This window comes from Salvia splendens, chromosome 17 (genome assembly GCF_004379255.2).
Source record: "Salvia splendens isolate huo1 chromosome 17, SspV2, whole genome shotgun sequence".
In the NCBI taxonomy this organism is placed as follows: domain Eukaryota; kingdom Viridiplantae; phylum Streptophyta; class Magnoliopsida; order Lamiales; family Lamiaceae; genus Salvia; species Salvia splendens.
This window is the reverse complement of record NC_056048.1, coordinates 26,372,706-26,395,349: the sequence shown is the minus strand read 5'-3', so window position 1 is coordinate 26,395,349 and position 22,644 is coordinate 26,372,706. Positions and strand designations below refer to the sequence as shown.

The window sequence follows — 22,644 nt, the reverse complement described above, 5'->3', positions numbered from 1 at the left end:
ATATGATGATACAACAATACATATCCTGTACATGCTATGTTTTTGCCCCTAGATGAGCAAGGTTGAATACATATAGTACCCCTAGATGAGCAAGGTTGAATACATAGTAATTTTAAGGCTAAAGAATTCAAGCACTATATCCATACACTATTAAATAAAGTCCCAATTGGGTAAGCCAAACAGTAGATTACCATCCCTACCTAAATTAATCACGCTTCAACAAACCAGAAACGTCCACATGTCTTGACCAAATATAGCCATACTTGTAGATAAAAGATTAGGAGATGTTGGCCACCTCTCAAATCTATCCATCTCCACAAATTCAATCCCACACCCCTCTACACTTCACACTCTTCATGCAAAATAACGGCACCAATTAAAATATGTACTATCATTATAAATTAATCATCACTTTCAACTTTCAAGATTCAATAAAGTGTGCTATCAAATTTAATTTCATATCTCATAGCAATGCAGAAGGTTCTTTAACTTTGTTAATTGCTCACAACTCCTACAACACTCCACCTAATTGCCATCAGCTTCTTCACACATATATATATAATTCTTCTCTTCTTTGTATTTACTCATAATTAAGCAAATATTTTCACAATCAGCAATGTCGAGAGTAGTCGCTGATAACATCCCTCCGAGTGAGGTGGCGCGCGTGGAGTCCTCGCGTCGCCCACGCTCGGCCACCTCCTCCAGTGCGTCGGCGACGAGACGCCCGCGCACCAGGCGCTCGAGATCAGCGGGGGCGTTGGCACCCGCTCGATCCTGTTCGTCCTCTCTTTCACCAACATCACGTATAGCGTCAAGGTCCGCCGCAAGCTCGCCCTCCCGAATTTGCGCCGCCGCCCGGCGACGGACCCCGAGTTGGGGTTCTCGTCGGCGAAGACGATACTAAATAACGTCTCCGGGGAGGCGCGTGACGGAGAGATCATGGCGGTGATGGGCGCGTCGGGGTCCGAGAAGTCGACGCTGATCGACGCTCTGGCGAATCGCATGGCGAAGGGGAGCGTGAAGGGGTCGATTACTCTCAACGGTGAGCAGCTGGAGTCGAGGATGTTGAAAGTGATCTCTGCTTACGTCATGCAAGATGATCTCCTCTTTCCAATGCTCACCGTTGAGGAAACCCTAATGTTCTGCCGCGAACATTGTCAAAGTCAAAGAAAAAGCTCCTCGTGCAAGCCCTAATTGACTAGTTAGGGCTTCGCAACGCGGCGAACACCGTCATCGGCGATGAAGGCCACCGCGGCATCTCGGGGGGAGAGAGGCGGCGGGTGTCGATCGGGACAGATATAATCCACGACCCGATTTTACTATTCCTCGATGAGCCCACGTCCGGTTTGGACTCGACGAGCGCGTACATGGTGGTGCATCTTGAAGATGATAACCGAGAGGGATAAGGGATAAAAGGCTAGGCATGGTGAATTGCAGAGAACAAAGTTTATGATTATCTTATTTCTGTATTTCTGTGTGTTTTACATTGTATACAATGATCTCTTTTTATAGGAGAGAAATACAAGTATATTTGGAAACATATCAATCTATTCTAGGTATAATCACTAATTGGTATTCTCCTAAAATAGACTTATTTATTTCCTTGATTCTTTCCTTGAATTGTGTCTTCTAGGGTTTGACACTCCCCCTCAAGTTGAGTCGCGGCATCTCCGATGCTCAACTTGCCAAGAACTTCTTTGAACACTTTAGAATTCAAAGTTTTGGTTAAGATGTCTGCCAACTGATCCTCTGACCTCACAAATGGAAATTCTATGACTCATTTTTCTAGGTTCTCCTTAATGAAATGTCGATCTACTTCAACATGCTTAGTCCTGTCATGTTGCACTGGATTTTCTGAAATACTGATCGCTGCCTTGTTGTCGCAGAATAACTGACTCTTCTGTGTTGGAGGAAATTCAAATCCTATCTCCGTAAGTAACATCCGCAACCACATAATCTCCGTTAAACCACTCTTGATTCCTCGGAACTCTGCTTCCGCACTAGATAAGGCAACGACCTTTTGTTTCTTACTTCTCTAAGTGACCAGGTTTCCCCCTACGAACGAGAAGTATCCTCTCGTAGATTTCCTGTCAACTGGATTGCTTGCCCAATCAGCGTCAGTGTATCCATGAACCTCCAGATCTCCTCCTTTTTCTAGGAGTACTCCGTATCCTACAGTCCCCTTCAGATATCTTACAATCTTCAAGGCAGCCTCCATATGGTCATCTTGCGGTTTGTACATAAACTGACTGACTATACCAACTGCATAGGTAATATCTGGTCGAGTATGTGAGAGATAGATCAACTTTCCCACCAATCGTTGATACTTCTCCCGGTCTGCTAGCTTTGCTCCTTCTTCTGTCTTCAATCCATGGTTGGGTACCATAGGAATATCTGAGGGCTTGCAATCTAGTAAACCAGTCTCTGCTAGTAAATCCAGTACGTACTTCTTCTGTCTCAGGAAGATTCCCTTCTTCGATCTCAAGACTTCGATTCCAAGGAAATATTTCAGTGCCCCCAACTCTTTCATCTCGAACTCCTTAGATAGATTCTCCTTCAGATTCTTGATTTCTTCTTCATCATCTCTTGTGATAATCATGTCGTCCACATAGATGATCAGACATGTCACCTTGCCGTCCTTCTTCTTAATGAACAATGTGTGGTCAGAGTGGCTTTGTTCATACTCATGCTTGAACATTGCCTGGCAGAATCTCCCAAACCATATCCGGGGAGACTGTTTTAGTCCATACAAGGTTTTCCTCAATCTGCATACCTGTCCGTCTCCGAATTCTCCAAGAAAACCTGGAGGGGCTTCCATGTAGACTTCCTTATTTTCTTTCAACTCTCCATGTAAAAAGGCGTTAGTGACATCCAGCTGATGTAAAGGCCAATCTCTAGATGCAGCTATAGACAGCAGTGTTCTAACTCTATTTAGCTTGGCTACCGGAGAGAACGTCTTTGCATAATCCACTCCATAGACCTGAGTGTATCCCTTAGCCACTAGTCGTGTTTTATACCTCTCGATTGAACCATCTGCTCGTCTTTTGATTGTGAAGACCCATCGACATCCAACTGGCTTCTTTCCCTTTGGTAGAGTACACTTCTCCCATGTTCCATTCTTTATTAAGGCATCTATCTCTTTCTTCATTGCCTACCTCCAATGTTTGTGTTTCATCGCCTCCTCAAAGGATTGAGGAATCTCATCCTCATAGAGGGCAGCCTCAAAAGCTCTAGCCATTTCTGTGAGATGTCCTTGCACAAGATTAGTTACAGAATATTGGGACTTTCGTCCTTTCCAGTCTGGAGAGTATCGCCGAGGAGGAACGCCTCTCGTACTCCTTAGCGGTAACTCATAACCCATGTCTGCTTGTTCCTCAATTTCCTCATTCTCCCTGTCACTATTAGTTTCTTCCACAGGAGTAATATTTCCAGAGTTATGACTATTTACCTCAGGATCCCTGACCGGGGTAGATAGCGAGGTTCCCGAACTCCTCGTCCTGTACATTGGAACTTGACGGCCAGGTGTTACCGCTAACTGTCTCTAGTGGACCGACGTTTAGAACAAATTGACTTGGACTCGTCAAGTTTCCCTCCCCCTGACTGTTGTGATTCTCTTCCTGGTTTGGTGTAGGCTCGGGTATTGGTGTAGGTGTAGGTTCGGGTACGGGTGTAGGTGTAGGTTCGGGTATTGGTGTCGGTAGCCAGCCTAGTGAGTCATTTTCCGAAATTTCTGGTCGACTCTCCCCCTGACCGCTAGGTTGGCTATAGAAGTATTCTCCCTCAACAAAGTCGCAGTTCATGGTGGTATACATGGTTCTTGTTTTAGGATCATAGCATCTGTAGCCCTTTTGATTCCGGCTATACCCTAGGAAAACACATTTAACAGCACAAGGGGAAAATTTAGACCGCTCGTGTTTGGGAATATGGACAAAGACGGAGCACCCAAATATCCTAGGTTCTAGACGAAAAGATGATGGGATAGTGGCTTGGGCAGATAGGATGTCTAAAGGTGTTTTGAAGTCCAGGATTTTGGTAGGGAGACGGTTTAGAAGGTAGACAGCAGTGGCTACGGCTTCTGGCCAAAAAGATTTTGGGATTCGGGATTCGATTAGGAAGGCTCGTGTGACTTCTAGAATATATCGGTTTTTCCTTTCTGCTACCCCATTCTGTTCAAGAGTATGTGGACAGGTGGTTTGGTGGACTAATCCCTTTTCAGTGAAGAAAGACTGCATTTTAGAATTGACAAACTCCCCCCCATTATCGGATCGAAGGATTTGGATATTGTGTTTGTATTGAGTTTGTACGAAGGTATAGAATTGGGTGAACTTGTCAAAAACTTCAGATTTTGTTTTTAAGAAATAAACTCAAGTCATGCGTGTATAATCATCAACAAACAACAAAAAATAGCGAAAGCCTGATCCCCCAGTAACAGGTGCAGGCCCCCACACATCCGAATGAATTAATGAAAATGGAGTTTTCACTTTAGTATAATTTAACTTAAACGAATGTCTATGGCTTTTGGACAAAAAACATGTTTCACAATTAAAGGTAAAAGAAGAATTCAACTTAGGAAAAAGCAGACGGAAATATCCTATAGATGGGTGCCCTAACCGGCGATGCCAAAGCCAAGCCTGCTTATCGGTTAGTCCGTGAGACAGCAACGCAGTACTCTGATGGGCCACCTCATCCACATAGTACAGTCCGTGTCGTTCAGTGCCACGCCCAACTATCGTCCCCGATTTGGTATCCTGCAGTAAACAGAAATGAAGCTGCATTAGTAACTTGCAGTTCAATTCTTTAGTCGCATGACTAACTGACAATAATTTGTGAGATAGTGACGGAACAAAGAAGCAATTCGAGAGTCGAAGGGTTTGGGAGATAGTGATGGTTCCCGCCCCTTGAGCAGGTGCCAGATCTCCACTCGCAGTTTGAACATGAGTTTTATTTGACTTGGAAATACTTTCAAAATCAGACATATCAAAAGACATTGTGTCAGTTGCACCACAATCAAAAATCCAATTTTTATTCTTTTCTCCTATTTCTGAGGTAGATGACATGGCCAAGACTTCAAAGGAATTTTGACATTTTATTGTGGGATGTATCACAAGATTTTCACAAGGTTTAGGGGTTGGAATGTGTTTATGAGGAATTTTGGGGAGTTTAGAGGAGTTATTTTCGAAGTGGGGTACGGGGTGCAATATGTGAGGAGTTTTGGGGCTGGAAACAATAAGTCTATGGGGATGGGGTAAAAAACGTGATTTGGCAGAACTTGGAAGGTTCAAATGAGAGAACCCCCCTTTACCTTCACTCCAAACCCTAGACGGGTCTGCCACGTTTGCTTCTCCTCCAATGTGCACTCTCGCCGCTGTGACAGTGGCCACGGGTTTCTCCTCCCCGCGTCCGCCATAATTTCCGGTGGTGGTTGGAGTACCGAAGCCACCCGCCGCGTGCTCGGCGTAGGCGGCTTGGCCTCCGACCGCCGCTGCTGTTGATGCCGATGCCCTCGGTCCGCCGCGATTCGCCGCCCTCTGGAGCTTGGATTTCTTCATTTCATCCCACCATTCGGGATACCCATGAATGAGGAAGCAGGTATCTTTTGTATGCCTCTTTCCTCCGCAATGGCTACAAAACAATTTGCTTTTATCTTCGTCACCTTTGCGGTGATTGGCTGGATACCGGGACAGCGCCGGTGGTGGCGGTGGAGGCTGACTGGTCCTGTTGCGGTCGAATACGATCAGTCCCGATCCAACTCCGGAGCCTGGTTGTTCAGTAGGTTTCAATATTCACGCATTGTCAGCATTGCGCCTCACCATCGCGTATGCCTCTCGAGGAGTCGGTAATGGCTCTTTGTTGATGATCTCCTTCTTGACTGATTCATACCGTTCATCGAGTGCGGTAAGAAACTGATACATCCTCATCCTTTGGGTCCGTTGATTGTCTTTCTCGATTGACGGAGGATGGTCAATCGTGCTTGGATCTCGGGCGTCTATGGATATCCACAGATCCTGTAATTTTTGCCACAATGCTTCCAAGGTCATTCCTCCTTGTTTGATCGTCATACATTGTCTGTGTAGGTCGTACACCTGAAATGGATCTCTCCCGCTGCCATACGTGATTGCCAGGCCTTCCCAAAGGTCCTTGGCGGTCGCGTATTGAGAAACTTCGTTTACAAGGTCGGATTCGATGTTGTTGATAATCTAATTGAAGGTGCAGTGATCTCTCTGCTGCCACCTCGGGTAATTTGGGTCGGTTATCGGCGGTTCGGGGTCTGAGACTCCTATTATGTGAGAGGTCAGCCCTTTACCGCCAATAGCCCTCTTCATTAGGTTGGCCCATATGGGATAGTTGTTCCCGTTGAGCTTTGTTTTGATGGTTCCTTCCCCCAGCGATTCTGGCTGGGTTGAGGGGTTTTTCGAGCTTTGCCCTGATGAAAATTCCTTAAATTTCAGGAATTCGGCAAATTGTGCCGCGAAATCTGGTGGAAAATTGGTTTGGTTTGAAGTGTTTGTGTTATGTGGATTTGTGTTTGAACTCTCGGTGGTTTCTGACATTTTGTTTGCTCACAGGGTTAAGGACAGACGGTCGGGAAAGGTATCCTTGGGACGGTGATGAACTCTCTCTGAGTCCCCACCTTAATAACCTGCTTTGATACCATCTTGAAGATGGTAACCGAGATGGATAAGGGATAAAATGCTAGGCATGGTGAATTGCAGAGAACAAAGTTTATGATTCTCTTATTTCTGTATTTCTGTGTGTTTTACATTGTATACAATGATATCTTTTTATAGGAGAGAAATACAAGTATATTTGGAAACATATCAATCTATTCTAGGTATAATCACTAATTGGTATTCTCCTAAAATAGATTTATTTCTTCCCTTGAATTGTGTCTTCTAGGGTTTGACAGTGCAGGTGCTGTAGAGGATCGCGAAAAGCGGGAGCATCGTGATCATGTCGATCCACCAGCCGAGCTATCGGATTCTCGGGTTGCTCGACCAGATGATTTTCCTGTCCCGGGGGCAAACGGTTTACAGCGGTTCACCGTCGAATCTCCCGGTTTTTTTCTCAGACTTCAAGCACCCCATCCCGGAGGAAGAGAATCGCCCTGAGTTCACCCTCGACATCATCCGCGAGCTCGAGGGCTCACCCGGTGGGACTAAAGCCCTCGTCGAGTTCAACAAAACATGGCACGCGCTCAAACGAGAAAACGATGCCGTCTCGATAACGCAACAAATTTATCCCTGAAAGAAGCGATAAGCGCGAGTATCTCGAAAGGGAAGCTAGTGTCCGGGGCAGCGGCCCCGGCTAGTCCCGACATTCGCAAGCAAACCCTATGTGGACCGGGGCCGCTGCCCCGGCCTCACTAGTCCCGACATTCGCAAACCCTATATGGATCGAGATGGCAGTGCTGTCGAAGCGGTCCATAACCAACTCCAGACGGATGCCAGAGCTATTCAGCGTCCGTCTAGGGGCCGTCATGGTGACGGGGTTCATCCTCGCCACCGTGTTCTGGCGCCTCGACACCTCCCCAAAGGGGGTGCAGGAGCGCGTGGGGTTCTTCGCCTTCGCCATGTCCACCATGTTCTACACGTGCGCAGACGCGCTCCCAGTCTTCCTCCATGAGAGGTACATCTTCATGAGGGAGACCGCGTACAACGCCTGCAGAAGGTCGTCGTACGTGATCTCCCACGCTGCAGTTTCCCTGCCGTCGCTGATGTTCCTCTCCCTAGCCTTCACCGCCACGACCTTCTGGGCGGTGGGGCTAGACTGGAGCTTCATGTTCTATCTAGTAATAATATTCGCATCTTTCTGGGCCGGGAGCTCGTTCGTCACGTTCCTCTCCGGGGTCGTGCAAATATTTGACAATACGCCGTTGGCGGCGGTGCCGGAGGAGCTGAAGGGGAAGCTGCTGGAGAGCTTGAGCAGCTCGTTGGGGATAAAGATCACGAGGAACACGTGCGTGACGACGGGGGCGGATATACTGCTGCAGCAGGGGGTGACGGATCTGACGAAGATGGGGTGTTTGTGGGTCACTATTGCGTGGGGATTTTTCTTTAAGATTTTGTTCTACTTGTCGCTGTTGGTTCGGAGCAAGAATAAGAGGGCTTGAGTTATGGATTTGGTTGCCTAATGATACCGAATTCTTTCTCTCTTTTCGACTCTATTGTTGTTGTGTATAAACTGATGCAATGTAATTTTTACGGTTTGTTTGTTTTTTTTTCTGTTACGATTTTTTTATTGGTTTTAAGTTTTTGTTATTTATTCTTTAGAGACTGTGGAATGTCTGAATGTGGGAATTGTAGCATTACGTATTTTATACAGATGGCTTGCAATTAGAAGTTGATTGTGGCAAGAGATTTTATGTACTACACCCTCTCTCCCAAAAAAGTATGTCATTTTTTTTGCACTCGTTTTGAAAAAATCGTAGAGTAATAAATACTCCATCCATCCCACAAAGATTGTCCCATTTTTCCATTTTCGTATGTCCCACAAAATTTGTCTCATTTCACTTTTACCATTTTTGGCAGTGGACCCTATATTCCACTATTTCATTTCTACTTACATTTTATTATAAAACTAATATATAAAAGTAGGACCTACGTTCCACTAACTTTTTCTACTCACTTTTTATTGCATTTCTTAAAACTCGTGCCCAGTCAAAGTGAGACAATCTTTGTGGGACAGAGGGAGTCTAATAAATGGGACTACTATTCACAGACCGACCGAAATGAAAAAACGGGACTTCTATTCGCGGGCAGAGGAAGTAAAATAGATGGATAATGGAGAATGAAATATGGGATACTTTGTAACTCTTAAATTATACTTCCTCCGTCCATAATTATATGTCTCAATTTTTAATTTTGGTCTATATTCTTTTAAGAGTAAAGGTCAATTTTGATCCTAAACATACGGTCGAAATACGAATTTGATCCAAAATATTCACTTTTTAAAAAACAAGTCCATAACAAATAAAAATGTTGCCAAAGTAGTCCTTTTTTAACGGCTCCGTTAAAAAACTAACAGTCAATGCTAATTAATCACATTTTAACCTAATTAGAATATTAATATATAATTAAGTAAAAAAATAAATTAAAAAAAAGCTAGCCACCTTCTTCATCAAAAACCCTGTCTCCACTAGCAAATCGCCGGCAAAACCAGGGTACGCTCCCTTTCGGAAACGGATTTCCAGCGCTCGCCGTCTTCGCCGGCGTGGTGCTTAAGCCTCTCACTTTTCGACTCCATCTCTAAAAATCAGAGACAAACTCCAAATTCACGACTCCCATCTCTCTCTCCTTCTCCTTCGTTAAAATTCTCTCCCCGCCGACGAAATTCAGCCCCTCCACCGCTACCGTTGCGGCGCCGCCGGTTTTCTTTCTCGCGCTTATCCTCTCTATCTCCTCAATCCCAACCAATTCACTCTCTTTTCTGTCTCAATTCCAGCGGCCGCCTCTGTCAGTCGCTTGCCCGCTCTTTTCCTCCGTCGTAGCCAGCGTGTGATGGCGCCTTACCGTCGCCCTCACACTGTTCCAGATCTGCCTCCCTCTCTTTCTCTCTTTCCGTTACGGCTTTCCCTTGTCTTTCTCGTTCGTTTCCCTGCTCACCGCTACACCCTCTCGATCATGCCCCTGTGCAATCAGTACGGCCACTTCCAAGCTCTCTCTCTCTTCGTGATGGTTAGCCGGTGTGGAGCTGCTGCTTCCATGAAGATTCGTAGCTCACCGTTGAGCGGCTCCTTTGGACTGGACTACTTCCATCGTCGTCAGAAAATGATTGTTAACTTAGCAATCGAGACTTGTGGGAGTCAGAAAATGGGCGTTTAGCTTTGAAGGGCTGGGCGATTTCTTCATAGGGTTTTCAATAGTGAATTGGAAGAGAATTATGGGAGTTGAGGTAGTGTGTTCTTGCAGAGAAAATTAAGATTCTTGAGATGAATGAGAAGGAGAAAGAAAGATGGTTTGTACTAATTAAAATTCACTAATACAGTCAAAATATCACTAATCAGGAGTTGACCGTCAGTTTTTGATTGAATCATAAGAAAAGGACCACTATGACAAGAATTTCATTTTTTATGAACTCATTTTTCATAAAGTAGATATTTTGGACCAAATTCGTATTTCGGCCATATATTTAGGACAAAAATTGAACCTATTTTATTTTTGCTATCATGAATCGGTTTCACTTATATTTTATTTTATTATAAACTATACTCCTACAAAAATAAGACCCACCAACTATTAACTTTTTAACCCATTCTTATTTATATTTTTTTAAAATTGATGTCAGATTAAAGTGAGATATATATTAGAGTACAGATGAACTAAGACAGAATAACTTGTAATTGAATAACTTATTAACATAATATGATTGACCCGAACTTGAGCGGACTGAGTATGATTGACATTTTTATCTCATTGTTTATCATTCAATCTATTTCATTTTGTTTTAATATATTTTACTAATCATATTTTAATTTTGTAATTTGCTGTTTTAAATTAGAGCAACAGACAAAAATCATTTTACTTCAATCCAATTCCTCTCTGAAAAAAAATGAACTCTCCATCATCGTTCAACCCCGACTCTCTTCTACTCGCAGCTTTTCTCCTCCTCTCGCAACTGTTGCTCACTACTTCCCGGAATATAGGCCTCCACCAGCTCAATTACCACGGCGCCGATGACTCTCCGACTTACATATGGCCGTTGCCGTCGCAGTACACCTCCGGCAACCAAACTCTCACCGTTAACCCCAATCTGACGCTATTTACCAGTGGAAACGGCGGTGGCTCTCGAATCGTTTCCGAAGCATTTGATAGGTACAAGAGAATCATATTTGAACATGCTAGTTTGAAGTTACCGAGCTCTGGAATTGACTATGATCTCAATAAACTGACTATACTTGTCCATTCAGATGATGAGGAGGTAATTTTGAATTTCTAAACGGAGTTGTTTGCTTTAATTCGAGTAATTTTTGTTCAACTTTTTTGTCTGGTGTGTTGTAGCTTCAACTCGGAGTGGATGAGAGTTACAATTTGCTGGTGGCCGCCAGAGATGCGCATTCGGTGATCGGTGAAGTCACAATTGAGGTGCACTCAATACTATCATTGATTTTGTTCCTTCATTGAATTTCTATGTTCGAAATTGAAATCGTGAATTTCTTCTGAGGCTAGATTCCTGTATTTCCTATTTTTACCTGTTATTAATGTCTTATTTTCGCACTTTCCTATTGAGTGGAAAATCACGTGAATTTGGTGAAGTCTATGTGATCAGTGTGTTGATGAGACTGATTTATATGAATCAAATAAGTTTCCAAGGGTTAAGATGATGGTAGAATGTCAATTCTTCTTAGTAGTTGACTTAGGAAGATGATGTAGCAGCTCGTCAGATGTGTAGTGTTTGTTTTACCAAGCTTATTGGCTCACCCAATGAGGTATGATCTACTTCACCAGCCAGACAGCCACTTGGGACTTCTTTTGTTATTTTGACCCCTTCCATCCTTTCCAAAATCTTCATACTTATTTGAGTGTAAACCAACAGCAAAAGCGAGAGAAATTAGGAACATGACTTCGTATTGCTGACTTTGACTGACGTACAGACAGTAAATGCTTTGGTTATGTATCCTGATGTTCCATTTTTCTATTTTCGTATATGATCTTCCTAAACTTTTTATTACTTACTGCAGGCAAATTCTGTTTATGGAGCGCTGCATGGTCTAGAGGTACATTGAGTAGTAGGTTCATGATTGTGTAAGAGAACTTGTTCAGGAAAGTTGTGTGATTCTATTTTTTATACTCAGTGTCAAAGATATGTGTCTACACGTGGTTGGCCTCCGATTCACAAGTCAATAAAAGAAAGCAAAGTGAAAAATTAATGGACTTGTAAAAAATAACATTAATGTTTATTGAGATTCTCAGATAATACTAAAAATTAGTTACAAGGTAGAATTGTAGTAATTGTTAACCTTCTAATTACCCTTGTTTATACTTTTTGTCCAGACATTAAGCCAGCTATGTTCTTTTGATTATGGAACCAAAACTGTAAAACTGTACAATGCTCCATGGTACATCCAAGATAAGCCGAGATTTGAATACCGTGGTCTTCTGATTGGTAAGTGGGGCAATATTTGACTGACATTCTTCTTTTATTATGCTTATGTGCAAGGTTGCTTCAAGTTGAATATCATGTCTACATGTTTTGCAGATACTTCTAGGCATTATTTGCCAATTGAGATAATGAAGCAAGTTATAGAGTCTATGTCATATGCTAAACTTGTAAGATATGTGAATCAAATATTACTTCTCCTTCTCTAGACATTTGTTTCCATTTTATATTTTTAAGAATTTTGATTATTGCATTCAGTAGAATGTCCTCCACTGGCACATCATAGATGAACAGTCATTTCCTCTTGAAGTCCCAAGTTTCCCAAAATTGTGGAAGGGAGCATATACAAAATGGGAGCGGTATACCATAGACGATGCTTCTGAAATCGTTGAGTAAGCTTCTAGTTTTGTCACCCGTCAACTGAATGAGTGTTAAGTCTTACCAGAAGTGAGAAAGGAATTTTAGTGGTCCTATTATTTTTAGGAGTTTGGAATGTGGCATTAAGCAGTTAAATTTTACTTTCGCAAACCTTGTGTTATTTTCCTTGTAAAATTCTAGTCACTCTAACGATACATATTCCTAATTTTCATCTTGATTCAACTTTTGAGAATTTAGAGTCGACCTCCTATAGTATTGCTCTAAGTTTTCAAATAATTTTTCTATACCTTTAGGCTGTAGTGTTGAGAAAGTCGCACATTGATCTGAATTATGCATTAGTCCTGCGTCCAGTTGCTAGCATAGAATCTTCTTATATCCGCACTCTATAAAAAAGTAATTAAGAATTTGTAGGTTTATCTTTCCATTACCAGTGTCAGAAAATATAGGCTCTTTGTATATGGATAATCCTCGGAATCTGAACTTATGCAGGAGGATGTTAATCCACTGATTTCCTTCTATTGATCCAAATAACGATTCAAGAATTTTAATTTAATTTATTTTAACTGAATGCATACATTCCATCTTGGTTTCTTTTACTTCTGTTTTTTTTGGCCTCATGAGAAACTAATGATTTGTTCCATGTGCAACATATACTCCTTGTGGCCTACATTGAAGTTTTGCGAAAAAGAGAGGTACGTTGTGTCATATAATCAACAAAATATTATGTATCTTTTCTTTAGTGCCCAATTTGATCTGTTGGAGTATTTAATCGTTAAATACATTCACTTCAAGTCCTTTTATATTAAGTCCTCTGAAGCTTTCTCCTTGTCATCCTATGAATACGAATGTTCCGAATTCTGGAATCACCAAAAATACTTACTGCAAAAAATTACTGGTCTATGAGAGAATGATAGTAGATCCTTTTATTTATGATGTTGGTATTGAAATTAGGATTGCTTGACCATGCTAAAATCATTTGTCAAATTCTGAACCCGAGTCCAAATGTGTCCTCTCTGTTTCCTTGCACATTATCTCAATATTTCTTGTGTTTCCATTTTCAGGTATTAACGTCATGGCAGAAGTTGATGTTCCTGGACATGCAGAATCATGGTAAAAGTTAAGAGATTAAGTTATTCTTTCACTTAAGTTACTAATATTTGTCTAAAGCTAAACTATTTTCTATTGCTTATTCTACTCTTTATTAGTAAGTTTTATGTCCTTTAGATCACATGGTGATTTTGCAGATAACATGCAGTGCCTTTACTTCTTAATAGCAGCACTTGTCATCTAATTGTTGCAAGTTGGTTCATATAATCATAGTAGTAATACTTATGAGGAAGTTGTGGTGGATAACTTCTAACAAATAGTTTCCATGGTTTTCTATACTGTTATATATTAGTGGCCATAATCAAGGTTGTCACTTAGGCCTCTATTTGGGTAATTAGTTCCCTGTATGGGTGCAGTGTTCCATGCACATCTCCCAAAACCAAGAAAAATGCAGGAGATATTCTGTTGGAACATGTGCAAATCGTGCAAATCTCTAATGAGCTTTGTGGACATGGAATATGTATCTTAATATTACTAGTTTCCGCTGAAGTTAGATATGAACTGGCCTTCTTTTATTATATTAGAAATCTTGGTGAAAGAGTAAAGTGGTGCATACATGCCAACTTGTACTTTTTGATAGGTTCTTGCTGCATTTTGAGCATTAACTGCGAGTAAATTATTTTGAGGATTGGGCTATTTTTCCGCTGACACATTAGACTATAGGAACATTGACTAAGAAGTCCGACCATTATATATATGCATATTCAAGAACGTGACATAGTCACTGTTATCTGCTAAATGCATCAACCACTTCTGAATGTTCATGTTCAGATGAGCGTTTTCTATATGCAGGGGAACAGGATACCCTGATCTTTGGCCATCCTCTTCGTGCAGAGAGCCTCTGGATGTTTCAAAAAACTTTACTTTTGATTTGATCTCTGGCATACTCTCAGGTTACAATATGTTCTCTTGAATGAATTAAGTGATATTATGCTGCCCGTTCACATTCTTGATGTGCAACAATCTATACTCTGCATATCCTGCCAGTAGACTGCTGCATTTATTTGCAAACTGAATCTCACCGTTTTGTCTAATCCACTTGGAACTTTGCAAACTTCACTCCTTACAGTAAGAGACTCTTGCTTAAGTAACTTTACTGGACTATTTTTGCAAAGCAGAGTACAAATACTAAAGTAGTTCCTAGTGCAGTCCATTGCGAATGAGTCTTCCTCATGGGGTCTGGGGTTTGGAAATTATATATTATCTTACTGCGCAAGTTAGTAATGCTGAAGTATCATATTTGGCCCTTTGCAACTTAGTTTACTAATTAATCCCATTTTTATTTCATTTTTCTTATCTGAAAAAACATGACACATCACCTCTAATTTCTCATATATGTACATTGGTGGACATAAATTGAAACTAACTCACCTGTTGCTAGGCTAGTTTCAGATGTTACTAGCTTTTCCAGCTTCTAGATGTTTAAATTATTTGATGAATGCTGCTATTCATGTTGGGCTTGCATCATCAAAGGATATAAGAATAGACATATTGCTGAGAAAACATTCTTGTAGTCTGACTACTCTCTGCCATGGAATAAGTTTTGGTTTTTACTTGCAGACATGAAGAAGATATTTCCTTTTGGGCTTTTCCATTTAGGCGGGGATGAGGTCAATACAGGTAACACTTATCTTCTTGCTTTTTGGTCTGTTTCATTGATTGCAAATTGTTTATCTTTAAACTTAAAGTGAGATAAGATAAAATTGTGTTTCCGCACCAAGAGGCAACACATGTAACTGCTTAAGTGGCGGATTGGTAAAAGATCTCTCCTGGAGACATAATCATGTGTCAAGAAACTACTGATTAAGTAAGATTACTTCTGGGAGAGAAAAGGTATGGTTACGATTCCCTCAGATCTAGCATTATGTTTGCTGGATGAAGGAACTTAGCACTAGTTTCTGCAGGCTGGGGGACAAGTTAACACTTTATATGGTAGTTTAACTGTGTGCTCTGTCTGTAGATGCATTATTTTTACTGCTTCTGCCCATTTATTTGATTTCATTCTCATTCCGCCTCTTCAAAATTATGCAGATTGTTGGACCTCAACCCCCCATGTGCAGCAATGGTAAGTTCCCAGCCCTTGTCTATTATCTTCCGGATGGATTGCTAGCTGCATTATGGCAAAGTGTCATGTATATGGTCCTTATAAATAAAGTCCCCGCCTAAACTCACAAAATTCACAAAATTCATATTATTGGTCTTGGAAATTGTTGTCTCCATTAACTTGTATAGGAAAATCTATCATCTAGCCGGTCCTGTTTTTTGTTTCTCTGTAAAGACCATGAATTATTTTCTGTTGTTTGGAACTTGCGTGGTGTTTTTCTATTGTTCTCGATACAATTATTTGTTAGACTTTCTACCTATTGCGTTGATTACGGTTACATCATTTATGCAGGCTTCAAGATCATAATATGACTGCTAAAGATGCATATAAATATTTTGTTCTCCGAGCTCAGGAAATAGCTATATCTCTAAATTGGACTCCAGTTAATTGGTAAGTTCTTAGTCTTCTCAAAAACATTTCTGGATTCTATTCTCTTTTTCAACTATAGACAAGTAGCTGGATATCCTTTTTTCACCATCATTTGTCATTCTAACAGATACCAACTGTTGAATATTGAACTTTAGTCAGTCAGGAGTGTGCTTCTTCGACTTTTAAGAAGTTTTATGATAATTGCACAGTTTTCGTGTATGATATATAGTCTCCTTCTCAGGGAAGAAACCTTCAACAGCTTTCCTACAAGTCTCAACCCCAAGACCGTGGTGCATAACTGGTGTGTATCTAGTTTGTAGCATTAAAATGTTAGATATACTAGTAAGTCGTTAACTTCTCTGGCCTAACATACTTTCATGATGAAAATATAGGCTAGGAGCTGGTGTTTGTCCAAAGGCTGTGGCGAAAGGTTTTAGATGCATTTACAGTAACCAAGGTTTCTGGTATCTCGACCACTTAGATGTCCCTTGGGAATTAGTCTATTATGCTGAGCCGCTAGAATACATAACCGATGCTTCGCAACAAAAACTTGTGCTTGGGGGAGAAGTTTGCATGTGGGGTGAAACAGCTGATGCATCAGATGTACAACAGACAATATGGCCTCGAGCAGCTGCAGCAGCAGGTATGTTTCTAAAAGCACTGTATTACACTCCTCATTGCAGTTTAGCGTCGACGATTTATGTAAAAGTGTTTCTTGTTCAAGGAGATCCAATTCAAACTTACAACTAGACTTGCCTTATTGATGTCAATGTCTCCCTCTGCGACTCTGTCCAAGTTGATCGAGACATTTCTTTTAGGCACGGGATTTAAGAGTGTGTTTAGTGGGTTAAGTGGAGAACGATGTATGAGAGAATAAAGTAAGAGAAATTAAAAAGGTTGATTTTTGCCAAAAAGAGGAAATGACTCGTTTAACTTGGAACATCCCAAAAAATGAATATGAATCGATCAACCCTGGACAAAATGAGTAGTTCAAAAATCACCAGCGTTCTTTCTTTGGTAGTTGGTCACTGAGTCTCACGTGCTATTCACTGTCTTACTATTTTAGAGCCTTGAACATGTGTGTCCTATCGTAGATAATGTGGCATGATTCAGTTATGAAAAATTGACATGTCATGGTGCCTCGCCGTTAATTTAAATTTGTTTCACGTTCCTGCAGAGCGGCTGTGGAGCGCTCAGGAGTCTGGATCTTTGCGTACAACCGTGCTGGAAAGATTAGAGTATTTCCGCTGTCTGCTGACGAGGCGTGGTGTCCCAGCAGCCCCGGTTAGAAACTTCTATGCTCGTAGACCTCCAATTGGCCCGGGTTCTTGCTACAGACAGTGAAGGGAAGCGGATTCTGTTGAGTCTGAGTAATTGAACCAAAACATAAGCCTTGCCATCTCTTGTTTCTCTGCTTTGTATTGTGATTGTGGATGTCTCTATACCAATTGCTGCTCCTTTTTTTTCCATTGACTTTCCTTTTTCGGTGTTTTTTTATGTGGATATGCAGGTTTTATGGATCTACGCCTTTTTTTTTTCTTTTGAAACGAAAAAATACTTTGAAACTCCACATAGATCTACGTCTTTTTTAATGCGGATATGCAGGTTTTTTTAGAGATACAAGATGCATATTTTACCGTTTGTCATAATTTAAATTTCAATAGATTTCACATTTAAAAAGTTATACAAATTGTCGGAAAGTTTATAAACGTTAAGTTTTAACGGCCCACTAATTTTTATACTACCATTTTTGCTTTATTTAAAATGTAAGTGATTGTTGTTTTACCAGCAAAAGACATAATTATTGTTAGAATATTAAGGTATATGTAAAAAGGATTCCGCTGCTTGAGTTTTACTACTACTTTCTTTCCTAATGATTAGAAAATTTCCGAAGTCAATTTAAACAATTCAATCTAATCTAGTTTAGAAACGACTTCATAATTCAATGAAAGTGAATTATGTAATCTATTTGCCTTTTTTTAGTCCCATAATAACTATGAAGAATGGCATTCTTTCCTGCTTCTCTCCATATTCCTACACTAACAATGGTAGTACAAATCATGAAGAATATTTTTCTCTATGCTTTTGACATTTCCTTTTATTTTTAGTTTTAGATTTTTTTGTAATGAAAGTAATGACAATAGTTTTCAGGTTGCAGTGAGGTTTTGACAGAAACTCCTTCACCAATAAACACCAACTTGTAAGTTGAGTTATTGGCCATTTTCTGATTCTTGAATTTTAATTTTTACCTTAATTGAATTGATATATTTATAAATAATAAATAAATAAAATGTGTCCTTAAAATTAATTTGGACGGGTTTCCCAGTGATAATAGCTTGTGCTTCTATGGAGACTAGTAAGTGATCACCGGCGAATCTACATGGGAACGAAGGGGTACAACTGTACCCCAAAAATTTGAAATAATACTATATAGGATTCGATTATAACCAATTGTAGTTGATGGCCTAGCGGTAGAATGCTCTGGGTTTCTCCGGCCAAGCCCAAGTTTGAGTCTCCTCTTGCCCGTTTCATAATTTTCTCTTCTCCTCTTTGATTTTTCCGTTTTCTTTACCTTTTATTATTCCTAATGCATTATAATATTTAATGCCTTTAATTTCTCATATAACATTTTTTAATTTTATATAATATATTTAATTTCCTTATCTTTTCACTATTTTCAAGCTTAATTCCTTTTAAATTTCTGTATTTTAAACTTTTTTTTGTATTTATTTTCTTTTTTAATATATTTAGATTACTTTTTCTGTATTAAATGTATTTATCTTTTTAAATATATTTAGATTACTTTAATCATTTTTCAAATATTTTGTAAAGTATTATAATCATCCTGTAATACATAATATTTTTATCTTTTGTATTTCTAATGCATATCTTTTTTAATTTTTTTTTAAAAAATTGTTGAAATTCTTTTTAAATCAGCCAAAAGATGTTTTATCATTAAAAATAAAAGCTTAAATAAATTATCCATGATATATAAATATAAGAATTTTCATTTTTGACAATGGAAGTCTAGATAATGAAGCTTTTTTTTAAAAAAAACAATGACATGTTAAAGAGAAGATAATTAACCGATTCTAAAACTCGAAGATATATAATTATTTATCGTATCCCCAAATCAAAAATCCTAGATCCGCCGCTGCAAGTGATCATGCTCACTTTGATCTACAAAATACTGTGGATAGCATTATTGTCACAGGTTTGATCACAACATTTCTTTTGAATCAATAGTTATAATCATGTTTTATTTGTCTAAATTCAACAATCTTATGGCTTCACATTTTTTAATTATATAGAATCAACATCAACTTCTCAGACGAACTACATGCCTCTACAAGAAAACACCTTTTACCCCAACCATGGAACTCCACTTTTCTTCAACATAATAACGTAAGTACTGAGTTCCTTCCATACTTAATTTATTCGGTTGTTAGGAAATAATCACACAAGTAATCACGAATATAACAAGAATTGTTTACTCAGTTCAATACTAACAAATAAAATTTGATGCACATAGTCAAAAAAAAGGACTATATTTGGTGGGGTAAAATGGTTGAGATTTCGGGCTTTTCATGAGCAATCCGTCCGTGGTTTTATAGGATGTTCGGCTCATTCAAGATGCAAGAAAGAGACCGGCTGAGGGTGCCACTTCCAGTTTAACTAAAGAGACGGAGAGGGAGAAGAAAAGGCAAACGCGCTTTCAAGCCAAAAGTGCACAAAGAGAAGGTGCAATTTCTCTTTATGTCATAATGAAGAAATAATAGTCATACATATGTGAGGATGGTACATCAGAACACTACTTGACTGATGTCGAATTCGCAGGAGCCTACGTCGAGGAGGAGAAGCCAGAAGTTAACTGACAAACTCACAACTCTTCAAAAGCTAGTTTCTCCTTATGGCAAGGTAGCAACTGAAAGAAACAGCTTACAATTTGCACCAATGAATAATGAAACTATATTTACTTCTATTTTGAAATTATACTTCTCTCTTTTGCAGACAGACACAGCTTCAGTGCTTCTAGAGGCTTCTGTTTCAATCCAAGCACTTCAAGACCAGATTAAGGTGTTTAACTTTTCTTACAACCTAATTGTTTTTTAACATTTTACTTCTTAGACTCTCTTTGCTTGGTATATTTCACATGTTTTATTAATGTAATTTGCAGGAAATGTTTCACATTATATCAGGAGACCAAACAGCGATGCAGATAGGAGAACGAAGATCGGACCTGCAAAGCCTGGGATTGTGCTTAGTACCATCTGTTGTTCTTGAAGAACTTGATATACAATTTGTCCCAACACCTTCTGTAAATCTATTTGCAGAAAATCATTAATCCAGTCAATTCAAAGGACTAGCTTGTCTTGCAACAAAAAAGAATGAGTTTACCACTGTTAAACATGGATCAAAAGACTGGGAAAGAGATGAAATTTTGTAACTTTGTAACAACTGATAATTGTCTTCTGTATTGAATGATTCAGAAAGAGGTTACATGTTTTTCTTAGGCCATCCACAATAGGAATAGCCCAGCAATAGCCCAGCCACTGCCACATCATCAGCACTAAAAATCCTCCTGCCACATCATCAAAACAAGCAAATAGCCCAGCAATAGCCCAGCCATAGCCTAGCCACATAATATCCACATCACTATTAACAAATATATAAAAAATGAAATAATTAACAATCACAAAATATACGAAATTTAATTTACGAGACATATACGGGAAAAGTTTAATAATAATATTAAAATTTAAAAAAGTACAATAATTTAAAAAAATACATTAATTTAAAAAAAAATACAATAATAAAAAGGAGTGCCAATTCACTCATCGTCTCCGTCGTCGCCGCATCCGTCGCTGTCGAGAAAAAAAAATACAAAAATAGAAAATGACGAGCAAAGCGCGTATATATAGTGTTTCGGGAAAAAAAAATTTAAATTTCGCGCTAGGCGGTGCGCTGGGCGATCCGGGCGCTGCAATAGCGCTGAGCGGACCGCCCAGCGCTGCGCGGTTTCTCTCTCCATTCGCCCGCTGGGCGACTGCAATAGACCGCCCAGCGAACCGCCCAGCGCCGGCGCTCGGCTGGGCGGCATTGTGGAGGTCTTATGGAACTAAGTATGTATTTTTCTATCCTAATACACAACTTAGGGCGTGTTTGATTGGTACGATAGCCATAGATATAGCCTGCTATCTAGGTTCTATGTAGTTTTTGGTTGGTATGATATCTATATCTCTAAGCCCGAAAAAAGTGAAAAGTCCGTCTCGGCCCGGTGGACTATCCAGAAATTTGGTAATACACTATCTCACAAAAAACCACCGATAATAAGCTTTTTGTCCATGATAGTCATAACTACCCTCCTTTCTCTCTCTGCAACATTCTTCTCTCACCCACTCTCACTTCCAGTTTCTCTCTCTTCTGCAACTCAATTTACCATATCTCTCTTCTGTAATTCCCTCTTCCTCTCACCCTCTCTCTACCTTATCAAGAAGACCACAGTGCTTCCATCCAGCGGCGGAACCAGCTAAGGCCAAGCCCCTCCAGCAGGGGCATAGCCGGTGCCGTCGACCATTTTCATAAAGAGGAGTCGAAGCGGTGGAGAATGGGCTGAACGAGAAAATGGGGCAAGAGGGAGGGAGGGAGAGAGAGAGTTAGGAGTGGGAAATGAGACAAATTGCATAATGGATTTTGGGTATACAGTATACTGTTGGAACTTGGGAATTGGGATTCATTTCATTAGATATTTAATACTCCTACTAAATATCGTGTTGGAACTTGGGAATTGGGATTCATTTCATTAGATATTTAATACTCCTACTAAATATCGTGAGTCATTTAATTTTATGCAATTTTTGTAGTAATATTTATTAAATATATTAAGATGTATATAAGTAAGCTTTAATTATGTGCCTTAAGAATAATCAAATCAATTTTGCTGTAATTAATAATAATATTTACCAATCAATCGTGAGTCATTTAATTTATTTAAATAATCAATTATATAATTAAAGTAATTGAAAAAATAGATATTTAAGATGTATAAAAGAAATTGAATATAAAAGGGTAATTTTGTCCTTACAATTTTATATCTACAAAACTAATTTGTGTATCAAACAACATTTTAAAAAGACTATCTTGACACTATCTCTATCTAGTACATAAGCCCTGATAGCTTATTTTGGGAAGTTGATGTGTTGCTTGATCTCATGTAAAGCATTGATTAGATTCACCTTTCTCTGACTTCTAACATCTTTATCTTTTTAACACAATCCCTCAAGTTAAGTGACGGGATTACCGACGCTTAACTCGTTTAGAACATTGCCAAAACTCTTGGAGTTTACCGACTTGGTCAAAATATATGTCAGTTGGTCTTTAGAACGAATATACTCCCTCCGTTCTCTCTTGGTTGAGTCATTTTTCCATTTCGGGAAGTTCCCTCATAGTTGAGTCATTTCCATATATAGTACTCCCTCCGTCCCTATGTAGCTGAGTCGTATTCCTTTTTGGGTTGTCTCACTGTAGCTGAGTCATTTCATTTTTTGGCAAAAAATATTTTACTCTCTCTTCATCTCTTTACCTTTTTC

The 22,644-nt window shown here is 39.7% G+C and overlaps 1 protein-coding gene and 1 pseudogene across 1 annotated transcript; both read left to right on the top strand.

Annotated features, from left to right (window-relative positions):
* The first annotated feature begins 616 nt into the window (after nucleotides 1–616).
* Nucleotides 617–8,110, top strand: LOC121774545 (annotated as a pseudogene).
* A 2,402-nt stretch (nucleotides 8,111–10,512) lies between these two features.
* Nucleotides 10,513–17,589, top strand: LOC121775156 (beta-hexosaminidase 1-like). The gene is made up of 15 exons (XM_042172158.1): nucleotides 10,513–10,917; nucleotides 10,998–11,081; nucleotides 11,678–11,713; nucleotides 11,991–12,102; nucleotides 12,196–12,266; nucleotides 12,358–12,488; nucleotides 13,150–13,166; nucleotides 13,536–13,584; nucleotides 14,374–14,474; nucleotides 15,142–15,201; nucleotides 15,613–15,646; nucleotides 15,977–16,075; nucleotides 16,296–16,355; nucleotides 16,447–16,697; nucleotides 17,232–17,589. Exons 1-15 carry the CDS (start codon nucleotides 10,549–10,551, stop codon nucleotides 17,396–17,398), a joined length of 1,641 nt encoding a protein of 546 aa, XP_042028092.1. The 5' UTR covers nucleotides 10,513–10,548; the 3' UTR covers nucleotides 17,399–17,589.
* Nucleotides 17,590–22,644: the final 5,055 nt, after the last annotated feature.

What these genes read in the sequence shown, in the direction of transcription:
- LOC121775156 (XM_042172158.1), top strand. Translation starts at nt 10,549, where the DNA reads ATGAACTCTCCATCATCGTTCAACCCCGACTCTCTTCTACTCGCAGCT. An exon ending in CCTGGACATGCAGAATCATG is followed by an intron (nt 13,585 to 14,373) that starts GTAAAAGTTAAG and finishes TTCTATATGCAG; the next exon opens with GGGAACAGGATACCCTGATC. An exon ending in AATTGGACTCCAGTTAATTG is followed by an intron (nt 16,076 to 16,295) that starts GTAAGTTCTTAG and finishes TCTCCTTCTCAG; the next exon opens with GGAAGAAACCTTCAACAGCT.